The sequence below is a fragment of the Amia ocellicauda genome, chromosome 6 (assembly GCF_036373705.1).
Source record: "Amia ocellicauda isolate fAmiCal2 chromosome 6, fAmiCal2.hap1, whole genome shotgun sequence".
NCBI lineage: Eukaryota > Metazoa > Chordata > Actinopteri > Amiiformes > Amiidae > Amia > Amia ocellicauda.
Window position 1 is genome coordinate 1009446 of NC_089855.1, and position 13102 is coordinate 1022547.

A 13102-nucleotide genomic window follows, 5' to 3' on the forward strand; every position below is an offset into this window, starting at 1 on the left:
TGATCAATGATCATGAATTAACCTCTCCACAGTGGATAACTGTTGTCCACGAGGTCCACACTGTTCCAGTCCCTGGCAGGCTCAGATTACAGGCTCCCTTGTTTTGATTTGCTCACATTACAAAGGGGGCATTGTTGTGCAACAAGGAGACCATGGGGGTAATCAGAATATTCCAAGAACGGACAGGTATTTCAAACTGTGAAGTTCTTCAGCCTTGACCAAAGAGAGATTTGTTGAAGTCCTCAGTGGGTTAATCAGACCCATCAACCTCAAACTCTAAATCAGGATCAGCACTCTGACAAGGACCAATGTACAGAAAGAAAGTGATAAGATAAGAAGAAAGGAGAATTGTTTGATAAAAAGTCTTTCCTCTCCATGGGCAATGTTTAAACATGGATGTCCACACCTATAGGGGGCACTGTCCTGCCACTCTGATCAGAATATCTATCAGGAACTGACACTCAGTAGATATATTGACCATTAAATTAATAAAGAACTAGTGTGGAATCAGTTCAGATCTGGGGTGGCCACTGATGTGATGGGCAATATGAAGAAGCACTGTGTAGAACATTAACTGTTCATCAACAACCAGTCCTCGATCAGTATAGGTGCTTTTCAGTGTGAAGGCCTCTGTAGCCTTTTATGATTTCACTGTGATGATGTAGTTAATTTTGCAATCTGACCATCTTTATGGGAGTATTATACTTTAACTGCATTATAGTATGTTTAAGTGAAACACATTGAGAATAGAGGCTCAACAGAAAAGTTATTTCCTGAAAACTCTCGCCTGAGGTGTTGTCTGTGTCTTCCCCTCTTTACTGAGAAACTGTTTGAAAGAGGGGAAGTCTGGTGCACTTTTTCCACACGAGACACCATGACATCACAGCAGCCAATCAGGTGCCTGTGTGTGCTGGCTGCCTGCTGCTATAAGAGCTGGCATCCGAGTGACGTCCTCCATTCCTGCAAGGGACAGAGGACACCTTCAGCCCTGAGACGCCACCATGACCGCCCTCTGTGTATCTGCTCTACTGCTCTGCACACTGTGTGAGTACAGCACGCACTGGCAACAATTCAATCATATTTTTGTATCCAGCAATGTATCGCATTATTATTAATACTTTATAACTGCATTATTAAATATATATTATTAATTTATAAAGCATGTATTGACATTACATGCTGAAGAGGAGCACTTTTATTAGGAGCAGTTTAAATAATAATTTTTTCATTGTCCATTTATTCTTTATGTTTATATTTACTGCTTAGTTACATCTATTGATGACTGTAGTTCAATGATTTCTGTTACAAACAGCTTAAATTATCATTGACACAGGTGTCTGCAGATGTATTGTAGTTGTTGTGTGTCTGTGTGTGCAGATGTATTGTAGTTGTTGTGCTGTGTGTGCAGATGTATTGTAGTTGTTGTGCTGTGTGTGCAGATGTCCGCGGGGCAGCAGTGGTCTCTCAGCCACATCTGTCGGTGAGCGCACGGCTTGGAGACCCCGTCACCCTCATCCCTGCAGACAAAAGGGTTCAGTGGCATTGGTTCAAGAAGAGCAAAGATCAGCCCCCAGTTTGCATTGCCAGTGCTTCTTCTCATTTTAGTCAATCAACAACATTTGGAGAATTAAAAAATAATACAAGAATCGAGGTGAAGAAGAACTCAGGGAGTTCTGAGCTGAGGTTCCCCAGCGCTGAGCGGTCAGACGCGGCTAAGTACTACTGTGCCGCCTACTACCTCAGCTACATGAGCTTCGGCAATGGCACCCACCTGCTCCTCAACGGTAAAAAGCACTGATATTTATTATATGAGTTTTATTAACAATATTGTACAGTATATCTTTAATTCACAAATATTACCACAGGATGGACTAGAAAGATACAAAAAATGTTTATTTTAGTGATAAATAGTTACATTTATACTTTAAATGAAGATAAAATGTACAGTATTTTATATTAGATTTAAAATAATAATAATAATAATAATCATCATCATCATCATCATCATTTTATCAGGCTATCCTGAGATTTTAATTTTCATACATTTCAGTGATGTCAAGATGGAGACTTAATCCTATAGTGTATTGAAAGATGATTTCATGCATTTCAAATCTATGGTGGGGGGAAAAACAAAACAAAACAAAATATATGTTTGTGTGTTTGTGTATACATTTGATATGTAAATTAACTGTGCACTTGAGATTTTGACATAAATTAATAACTCAAGGATTTTTTAAAGCCATTTAGGTGTTTCTGTGAGGACTTTCTTAATAAAATAGGATCACTACCTTCTTGACTACAAAGTTTTGCTTTGTTCATTAAAAAATGAAATTGTTTTAATTTAATTCCAATCTTAATTTTGGGAGCTGTATTAATTGAAAGTCTACTGTCTATATATATATATATATATATATATATATATATATATATATATATATATATATATATATAGAGAGAGAGAGAGAGAGAGAGAGAGAGATTACATTGATTATAGAGGAGATTGTCCACTCAATTTAATTGTCAATTCTTTTTAGGATCTGAGTCTAAGAATGCATCACAAGATTCAGAAGGTACGTTTTCCTTATTTTACAGAATACTGTATATTCTTAGTTTATAATTAATTATTAATAATGCTTGTGATAGAAAAGCTATAAAGACTGATGTGATTTTAGCTAAGATTTTAGTTTGAATAAGCACAGCAGGTGGTACATTTCAGTCACTGTATCAATTTGTTAATGTATACATATGTGTTATTAATTATATGTATGAATTAAAATATGTTCTTAACATGTTTAAAATTACCAAAGGACTAAGAATTTTTTCTCTTATAAGCATCTATATACGCACATATTCAAATTAAGTAATTCAGTTTCAGAAGATGAAGACCATGTCTTGTATCATTCTCTCTTCTGTGTTTTTGCCCTAGAGCGTACTCATCCCAGCTCTTGTCATTATATTATCCTTTCTTTGGTTGTGGCGAACACTGTATTTGTGATATCGAATGTTGTCTTTATCTGCCTGTGGAAAAATAGCAGGAGGCTTGCAAGAGGTAAGTGCTGTTGATAAAGCTGTAACTTTGTGTGTATTCTCTACATAACTGAAACTAATAAACTATGTAACATTTACTGAACAGTTGATGGAAAAAGTCATTGTGCAAGGGAGGAAAATGTTTAATGTCGAAAATTATTTTTTAAGTTATATATACAGACAGGTGACAAATTAAATGAAAAACCTGAATAAATGAGTGGAGGAACATAACGAATGCAGACGCCTCCAAACAGGTGTACTGCATGACACAATTAAGCAATTCACATCATCCTCTGAGGCATGTATACAATGCTGAGCAGGCCCAGTTGACCTCAATTTTGGATCAAGATGGCAAGAGGAAAGGATCTAATTGACTTTGAAAGAGGGGTCATTATTGGAGCACGAATGACAGGAGCTTCAGTCACAAAGATGCTCAACTGGCTACTGTTTCAATAGGAACAGTGACTAAAGTCACATCTGCATTGAGATCTTTGAGAAAGACAACAGTAAAAAGGGTTGGAAATTGTGGTTAAAGCGCTGTAGAGCTGTTATTAATGTTTTATATAAACTGTATTATGTTTTATATTAATAATAATATGCAGACCAAGCAAAGTAAATGTATTAAGCTAGCAACAGCCACTTTGCAGGGCATACACTCTAGACATTCCTGTCAATTATAAAAGGATCAAACTGCAGAGAGAGAGAGAGAGGGCCCACAGCTGTTTGTTAAAGGTCTATTTGTGGCCTCAAATTGCTTCCTCAGATTGGCAGGAACTGTCTTTGTTAATGATTGATTGACAGTTGTTAAAATAAGATCCATGGGATCGGACCTTTCCCAGTATATCAAAGGAAGACATATGTTCTTTGGATCCCTCACCTCTCCCAAGGAAGACTACCATGAACATTACAAGGGTCAGAAACCTGACCTCAAGACAACACTCTGGGAAAATGTCCCTGCCCACAGACCCACATGTTTTGCAATGTATAAAAGCTGTCCACTTCTGTTATTCAGTGAGAGTCTCTGCTGAGGTAGAGTGCTTCCATGTTTTGCCCTTCCAGGCCCGGCATGTTAAATAAATCCATGTTATCATCTGTGCATCAAGGCTGGGTTCTTCAGCGCACATTCAATGTCCGTGATTCTCGTGCATTACTGTGATATGTAAGGACAAACAGAAGAGCAACTCTTCCCCAGGTGCCTGAGAATGTCAATGCAGGACGTGATCAGACTGTGTCAGCAGGAGCAGTCCATGGAGAACGACACAGAGAGGGGTATTATAGTAGGGCTGCAGTGCAGAAACCCATCATTACAAAGACTTGATCTGGTCAGATGAGTCATCCTTCACTATATTCTCGACAAGTGGGCGAGTGCCTGTGTGGGACACCAAGAGAATGGGACAGGTCTGACTGCTGGACCCCTACAGTGAGGGGGTCTGGAGGCTCTGTTATGCTGTGGGGGGCATTTTCCTGGCATGGTTTGTGTCCACTTGCCCCCTTAGAGGGAAGGGTCACTGCAAATCATGACAGAGTGATTCTGAGTGATCACCTTTATCCAATGGTGACACATTTCTATCCTATCTATCCTTGTGGTGCCCACCACCTCACTGAGACACTTTATGTTAGTTTTTCCTTTAATTTGTCACCCGTCTGTATATACAGTGAGGGAAAAAAGTATTTGATCCCCTGCTGATTTTGTACGTTTGCCTACTGACAAAGAAATGATCAGTCTATAATTGTAATGGTAGGTGTATTTTAACAGTGAGAGACAGAATAACAGCAAAAAAATCCAGAAAAACGCATTTCAATAAAATTATAAATTGATTTGCATGTTAATGAGGGAAATAAATATTTGATCCCCTATCGATCAGCAAGATTTCTGGCTCCCAGGTGTCTTTTATACAGGTAACGAGCTGAGATTAGGAGCACTCTCTTAAAGGGAGTGCTCCTAATCTCAGCTCGTTACCTGTATAAAAGACACCTGTCCACAGAAACAATCAATCAATCAGATTCCAAACTCTCCACCATGGCCAAGGTTGTCAGGGACAAGATTGTAGACCTACACAAGGCTGGAATGGGCTACAAGACCATCGCCAAGCAGCTTGGTGAGAAGGTGACAACAATTGGTGCGATTATTCGCAAATGGAAGAAACACAAAATAACTGTCAGTCTCCCTCGGTCTGGGGCTCCATGCAAAATCTCACCTCGTGAAGTTTCAATGATCATGAGAACGGTGAGGAATCAGCCCAGAACTACACGGGAGGATCTTGTTAATGATCTCAAGGCAGCTGGGACCATAGTCACCAAGAAAACAATTGGTAACACACTACGCCGTGAAGGACTGAAATCCTGCAGCGCCCACAAGGTCCCCCTGCTCAAGAAAGCACATGTACAGGCCCATCTGAAGTTTGCCAATGAACATCTGAATGATTCAGAGGAGAACTGGGTGAAAGTGTTGTGGTCAGATGAGACCAAAATCAAGCTCTTTGGCATCAACTCAACTCGCCGTGTTTGGAGGAGGAGGAATGACCCCAAGAACATCATCCCCACTGTCAAACATGGAGGTGAAAACATTATGCTTTGGGGGTGTTTTTCTGCTAAGGGGACAGGACAACTGCACCGCATCAAAGGGACGATGGACTGGGCCATGTACCGTCAAATCTTGGGTGAGAACCTCCTTCCCTCAGCCAGGGCATTGAAAATGGGTCGTGGATGGGTATTCCAGCATGACAATGACCCAAAACACACAGCCAAGGCAACAAAGGAGTGGCTCAAGAAGAAGCACATTAAGGTCCTGCAGTGGCCTAGCCAGTCTCCAGACCTTAATCCCACAGAAAATCTGTGGAAGGAGCTGAAGGTTTGAGTTGCCAAACATCAGCCTCGAAACCTTAATGACTTGGAGAGGATCTGCAAAGAGGAGTGGGACAAAATCCCTCCTGAGATGTGTGCAAACCTGGTGGCCAACTACAAGAAACGTCTGACCTCTGTGATTGCCAACAAGGGTTTTGCCACCAAGTACTAAGTCGAAGGGGTCAAATACTTATTTCCCTCATTAACATGCAAATCAATTTATAACTTTTTTGAAATGCATTTTTCTGGATTTTTTTGTTGTTATTCTGTCTCTCACTGTTAAAATACACCTACCATTAAAATTATAGACTGATCATTTCTTTGTCAGTGGGCAAATGTACAAAATCAGCAGGGGATCAAATACTTTTTTCCCCCACTGTATAGCGTAACTTATATAAGCTTAGCTTATCAACATCTGCATCAGTAATCCTTTTTATGTCTCACTCTCTGTCTAACTCATTTATTCTTGAAGGGCTTCACCAAATGGCTGTTAATCCACCAAAGGACCAGGTAAGATTATGCGTATTGAAGGAAATTAATATTTTTCAAAATTAAAATAAACCTAAATTAGAATAGTTTTAATACACACCATTGTATATATTAATGTGTATTGTTATATTATTATTACTGTGCAATGGATACAAAAAAAAAAGTATAAATATATAGAAACAAAATCTTGAAATAGATGGTTAGTTATCACCTGTTTCTTCTCTCTTGCAGAACCCAAGCACAGACATGTTGAATTACGCTGCCTTGAATTTCACTCACAGCCAAGTCCAGCCTGGGAGGAAGAGGAGGGAGGTGGACAGACAGATCGTGTCAGGGGACAGCAGTGGGACTGAACCCCCTGGACACAGACACACATTACTCTGAAGGGATGAGCAAAGAGGATTCATTTGTTTGTTTTCCATAAAGAATCAGACGTAGAAGAGCCTGCAGAGCGCTGAAGAATAATGTGTTACCACCGGGCTGCTGTGCGAAGACAATGCTAAAATAATTCCTCCTGTTTCCCTGTGAATACTGTGCACTTCACAATGCGCTAATGTTTCTGTCCTCAGAGTCTTGTTGAGAGCAGGGAGATGCCAGAGCTCACCCTAAACCCGACACAGGGCCTCCGCAGCCCTCTCACACAGTGTCCCTTCTCCAGCTCTGGCTTCCTGCACACCCCATGGCCACAGCACACACTGACGCAGCAGGAACCCAGTGAGGGCCTGCTCTGCACACATGCAGGGCCTTCTGTGAGATGTGGTTGAACTAAACACAGATTAAATGGCTTCTGTTGAGACAGGTAAAGGTCTGTGTGGAGGCTGCTGGACCACAGACTGCTGTGTCTGAATGGAACATGCAGCTTTTAATAACAACGCAGAGATACCTGGCACTGCTCTTACGCTTTTACTACAGGAGTACGACCCCGGTGTTCACGCACAACACTCCAGACATGCTCTCACAGATGAGTAATCTTTACACAACAGCTGACGATACTACCTGAAACAAACCAAGAGGCATTTTGAATCCTTTGTGTTTGGCTTTATTCAGGTTTATTTGTCCCTGCCTCCCACACAGAGTTCTTGCTGTTTGGTTGCACCACATAAAAAGATGAGACTGAAGTGCTGATTGATTTCTGTAGCTCTGCTGCTGAGAAGCTCCTCAGATTCTCAGAAGAAAGATTTTGTTCAACGTAGAAAGCTTTCATGGTTGCACTAGCTCTTTAAACGTACCAAATTACATGTGTAAAATTAAATCATTGTTTTAGTAATATGGTTCTGTAGGTGCATTGATACCAAGCTGACTCAGGACAGTGTGCTTACATTGGTTTCTGTGAAGATCACTGAGGCACAAAAAACAAAGGTTGGTTCTCAATAAAACTGGTTGAATCCTGACTGCAACGTACTGACATACTGCCTAGTCGCTTATTTGAAGCAAATATTAAGTCAGATTATCCGAGTCATTAAATATTGAACTACAGAATGTCAAATGTTTAATGGGATCTTAATATATATGAGGAAGCTGAGATCTGATTCGGTACGTTAATAAAAACAACATTTTTCAGAAACAGTTTTGAGGCCAAATTATATCATTTTCAGGGTGAACAACTGCGGTATTGTGCAATTACACAAAACAGGAGCAAAAAGTACCCTGTCTTCTACTGAACTATAAAAGATCACATATTCCTTTGAGAAACTGCTGTTATTAAATCAATTGGCAATATTTGTCTTAAGTAAGACAAACAAACACACCTGTATTTCACATGAAACAGTGTATTTCTGAGAATACAAACATGTTCTGTTTGTGTGCAATCACTTCCTCAATAAATTCCCATGTCCATTCTGAAACACGTATTATGTCCCGTACACGTACCAATTATTAGAAATGCTCTAGAGGTAGTCAAGGTGTACAAGGGGGATATTGTTTCTTGAAACACAGAAACATCCAGTCTCAACTCTACAGTGATGAGTTGCGTTACTCCACCTCACACCATCTGTAATAAAACAGTAACAACTAGAGGTGAAAACATCAGGTTCAGACGAACTGCGGTGGTAATTAATCAGTCACCGCAGGTGTGGTTAGAGATAAGATCAGTTCTGCTGCACGAGGTCATGACGCCACAGTCTGAGAGCGCATGAAGCTGATTTCTGTTCATTCCCTACAGGCAGAGACAGTACAGGTGTTCATGGGATCCAGTGAGAGGATCCCTGTGTGGCTGCAGAGGGAAACCGTCAGTCCTGCTCTACAGCACTGCTATTTTGCCTTTACAGTATGGGGCCTGTCATGTATACATGTAATTTGGTAGAGTTTCTGTAAATTAATTAACTAACACACTGTAGCCAACAGTCTGTGCACATGTCTCAGGAAATAAGGGAATTGCAGAGAGACTGTTGTGTAAATCTTCACTGTAGAGATGCTCAGCTCTGCTGCAGGCATTGGCTACTATCAATCAATTCATCTTTTTTATTTTTTTATATAGTGCCCTTCACAGGGTAGCCACAGAGTGCTTTACAGAGTAATAAACATACTTCAACAAAATTAAAAATTAAACAAAAAACCTTTAACAGTTTAAATTAACTAAAATAAAGTAAACCAAGTACTACGGAGTTGAGCCACTTGTAGGAGCTGACTGAGTGCCGGGGGGTGGCGGAACAGGAAGTCCGTCCCCCTTCTGGCCATGGGGGTGGAGCAATGAGGAATGGAAACCATGCAGCCTCTCTGTCAGTCCAGCTGTCTTTCCAAAATTCTACATTAAACTGACCACGACTGCAATCTGTAACATCAGGGAAATAAGACCGGTTACATCTGCTCCTCAAAGGCTACAGTGTATCCTGTTTCATTGATGTATTTGTAATTTCCTCCAATGGAGATATGAATGACTAAACTGGTGAAACATTATTTTCAATCATTGCAATATTTAAAATCTTAAAAAATAGATTTGGCTAGCCCTCATGTATCTAGATTTATATTAATTATGTAAACATTTATATATATATATATATGTGTCAATTCATGTTGGATGGATGTTTTATTTATTTAGTTTCTTTTGTTACTCTGTTGAGGAGGAGGTGCACACTGTACAAACTTAACCACACTTGTTTACTATAAAACTGAACAACACACAGATCAAAATACAAAGCCCCCCTCTGTAGTCAATGCAAACAGCAAAGCATTTGACAATAAAAGCCTGCGTACCACAATAGGAAGTGTATTTATAGCTCGTGTATGGAAAATGTTTTGGCCTCAATATAGATGAATGAGCACAAATCTACTGAATGTATGTGCCTTTGTCTTGTATTAGGTAATACACTTTGTACAATAAATACTTTTCATTAAAATGACATGCTTCTTTTTTCATATGTACAGGATCGGGTTTTATTTCATTTTCACTTTTTGAATAAAATAATCAAATTTAATCTGCATGAATATGATTCTCAGTGGGTTTGAGAAATAATCTTTTACACAAGACTAAATGTTTGGCCCCACCACTTGCAAGCAGGCTGTCTGTGAATCTGTACAGTGTGCTCTGGTAGTTTGTGTGCTTCTGGTGGTTCATGGTAGAAGCTGCTGTGATTTCATATTTTTCTGTTAATGTAATTCCTCATAACTATCTTGACAAACAGTAAATGGCAAGATTTAATCTATGAAATACAGAGCATTTTAAAGTCTCAAGAAAGCCCACGTGCAATGGTAGTTTTTAGACCTGCGGTATTTGCTGACGTAGTGAGACATTGCTGATCAGTGGGTGTTTTTCCTCTCAGCTCATCAGATTGATTTTACTTCATACAAAAGGTGTGCTTGTTTATCACACCCTGCTGCTGTGCTACGAAGCAATGAGGACCCCGTGCTAGCCTGAGCTCCTTCATTCAAACTGCCTTGACTGCCTAGACGAGGAGAGGATGAGGAATTGTTGCCTAACACTCATGCTTTTCTGGAAAGTGTGTAAGTGGAAACCTTAGTGTAGTAATAACAATCTTCATCACCATCATCATCATCATTATCATCATAGTAATAAATGATATAAGTAATAATTCCCATAACCAAACGAGGACCATGATTATTGTAAAGTTCAGTTTAGACTAATTTCTCTTCTATAAACAATTAAAATAGAACAATGTGATGGAGTATTCTGTCTTTCTCTCCTTCACCGTGCCTCATGATTGATATTATTTTATTATCTTTCTGCCAAAGGCTCTACAGGTGCCATGTCTGCAGGGATCGTCTCGCAGCCACGTCTCTCCATCATGGCTAAGCCTGGGGACCCCGTCACTCTGGACTGCTGTTTCTCCACAGAGAAGACCTTTCATCTGGTCTGGTACAAGCATCGTGTGGGACAGGCACCTGTGCACATAACATCTTCTTACTCAAATTCAGAAGAAGTCAAACTGTATGGAGATTTTGCAGACAAAAAACAGAAGTTTTAATCTAACAATTCTAAGCACCAAACCATCAGATGTGGCAGCATACTACTGCGGAGCCGTCTACTTCAACTACATGAGGTTTGGGAAGGGAACCATATTGATCCTAAAGGGTAAATATTATTTATTTGTTATTTATTTCTTGGTAGACACCCTTATCCAGGGCTCGGTTCACACCACGTTTTGACCATGTTGCATAGCTTGTGATGTTTGATATGAGAATTATGTAAATGTTACTGAAAAATGAAAATTGTTTGTGAGTTTTTTGTCATTTATAATTTAACTATGGGAGAACATTGGATTAAGGTGGAGTAATTATATTTTTAATGTAGATTAAAATGTTTGAATGAAGGAAAGGGAAGAAAATAATTTAAAATAAAATATAAATTGATTTACGGGTTAAGACACAACTTCAAAACCTGACAGTATTTTATCGACATCTGTAATGTTGAAATAACCAGGAAAAAATAAATCTGTGCATTAGATATTATTGAGGAAAAGTGCTAAAAACGATTGCTGCACAGCATCATTCATCACAGAGCACATTTATTGCAATTATCGATCTCTTTCCTCCTTTGAATAATTTGTGTTTAACAGGTAGATCTTAATGGATGTATTTAAATGATGACAGTCTAAATTTTAATTTTGAAAAGATTTCCAATTTGAAATATTGCTTGTGGCATTAATTCAGACTCTGAGTCAGTGATCAGGAGAGTGGAGCAGCAGCCAGCGTCTGTCCCCGTCCAGCCAGGAGACAGTGTGACTCTGCAGTGTACAATACACACTGAGACCTGTGCAGGAGAGCACAGTGTTCATTGGTTCAGGCATGGCTCAGGAGAAGCCCTTCCAGGACTCATTTACACTCATGGGAACAGGAGTGATCCGTGTGAGAGCAGCTCTGAGCCTGGGCTTCCTGCACAGGGCTGTGTCTATGAGCTCCCCATGAGGAACCTCCGCTCCTCTGACGCTGGGACTTACTACTGTGCTGTGGCCACATGTGGGCAGATCCTGTTTGGCAACGGGACACAGCTGGACATTGCAGGTAATTTAAAATAACTTAAATGCACTCACTAACTCATGAACTAACTGTTAATTTCTGTTACCCTAAATATTCCACATATTAAAAGCATGTGTATGTATGAAATAGGCTTCAGTGAAATCACACAGCTAGCTTCTAAAGAGTGTACACAGCTTCTGTGTTCGGGGAGCAGTCTTTAGATTTTTGAAAGCATCATTGTTAGCAGTTTGATCAGATGGATGGCTCAGAGGACTGACTGAGATCTGAATGCATATGTTTCTCATGGACTGAGATTAAGAGGCTCAAAGTTCGACTTATTTTTGTACCAAACATTTAAATGCATTTAACAATCATTCACTTTTATAATATTGTTGTTGTGTTTTTAAATCATAGGACCTCATGAAGTCATACTTTACTATGTCATCTTCACTCTGGTGGCAACAAACCTTTTCTTTGCGGGTGGCATTGTGTTCCTCGTTTGCAGATGGGCGAAGGAGTGTGAACACTGTGCAGGTTTCCATGCCATGAAATACCCGAGCAGGCTGACAAAACCTTGCACTGCAATTGATTAACACATATTTACAGAGTATTTCATCGAGATAAAGAGTGTAATTAAGGTATTTTTAGATTCATGATTTCTTTACAGTCTTAAACATAAGATTGGTGTGAGAGAAGTGTACCCTTATTAAGTCATGAATCAATTGACCAACTTATTAATTAATATGCAGCAAAATGTGTTGCCCTCAGATTGAAATGTAATGACAAAATGAGGATGGTGTTGATAGATCACATCAAATCTCTCTTGTTCTACAACTTTCAGGTAAACAACTTTCCCATCATCACCACACAAGAGAAAACTCCAGTGATGTAAAGGTAAGACTATTACTAACTACTGCATGGATTTAAAAGAGATGCCCAGATAATATTGTAAAACAGTAAACTGTTCGATACCTTGTGCTAATTACTGTATGTATTGCTGAACATTGTCATTATAGCAAACCAAGAAAGACTTAATTAAATCTCCAGCACCAACATATTCATATCCAAAGCTGCTCCTCTTTCATCAGAGTCAGGACACAGACGTGTTAAATTACGCTGCCTTGAGCTTCACTGGCAGCAGGACGAAACCCGGGTGGAAGACGAGGGAGACGGACACACAGGCTGTGTATTCTCAGGTCCAGCACCACCAGACAGACAGAAGCTTCTGGGTACAGTGTCTCCCAGTCTGCACAGCAGAGACACGAGATTCACTGGGAAATGCACGACTGACAAAGCAGTTTAAATGCCTTAAAATACATTATCCTAGAAG

The 13102-nt window shown here is 39.7% G+C and overlaps 1 protein-coding gene and 2 long non-coding RNA genes across 3 annotated transcripts; all 3 read left to right on the forward strand.

Annotated features, from left to right (window-relative positions):
* Nucleotides 1–953: 953 nt before the first annotated feature.
* LOC136750727 (uncharacterized) lies at nucleotides 954–9291 on the forward strand. Its single transcript, XM_066705766.1, has 6 exons — nucleotides 954–1044; nucleotides 1440–1784; nucleotides 2535–2570; nucleotides 2927–3049; nucleotides 6344–6381; nucleotides 6592–9291. The coding sequence occupies exons 1-6, from the start codon at nucleotides 1002–1004 to the stop codon at nucleotides 6742–6744; spliced, it is 738 nt and encodes a 245-aa protein (XP_066561863.1). The 5' UTR covers nucleotides 954–1001; the 3' UTR covers nucleotides 6745–9291.
* An 867-nt stretch (nucleotides 9292–10158) lies between these two features.
* LOC136750720 (uncharacterized) lies at nucleotides 10159–11604 on the forward strand. The gene is made up of 3 exons (XR_010816945.1): nucleotides 10159–10299; nucleotides 10549–10888; nucleotides 11467–11604. It is a non-coding gene; the product is annotated as an uncharacterized LOC136750720 (long non-coding RNA).
* A 760-nt stretch (nucleotides 11605–12364) lies between these two features.
* LOC136750721 (uncharacterized) lies at nucleotides 12365–12887 on the forward strand. Its single transcript, XR_010816946.1, has 3 exons — nucleotides 12365–12410; nucleotides 12614–12666; nucleotides 12861–12887. It is a non-coding gene; the product is annotated as an uncharacterized LOC136750721 (long non-coding RNA).
* The last annotated feature ends 215 nt before the right edge of the window (nucleotides 12888–13102 follow it).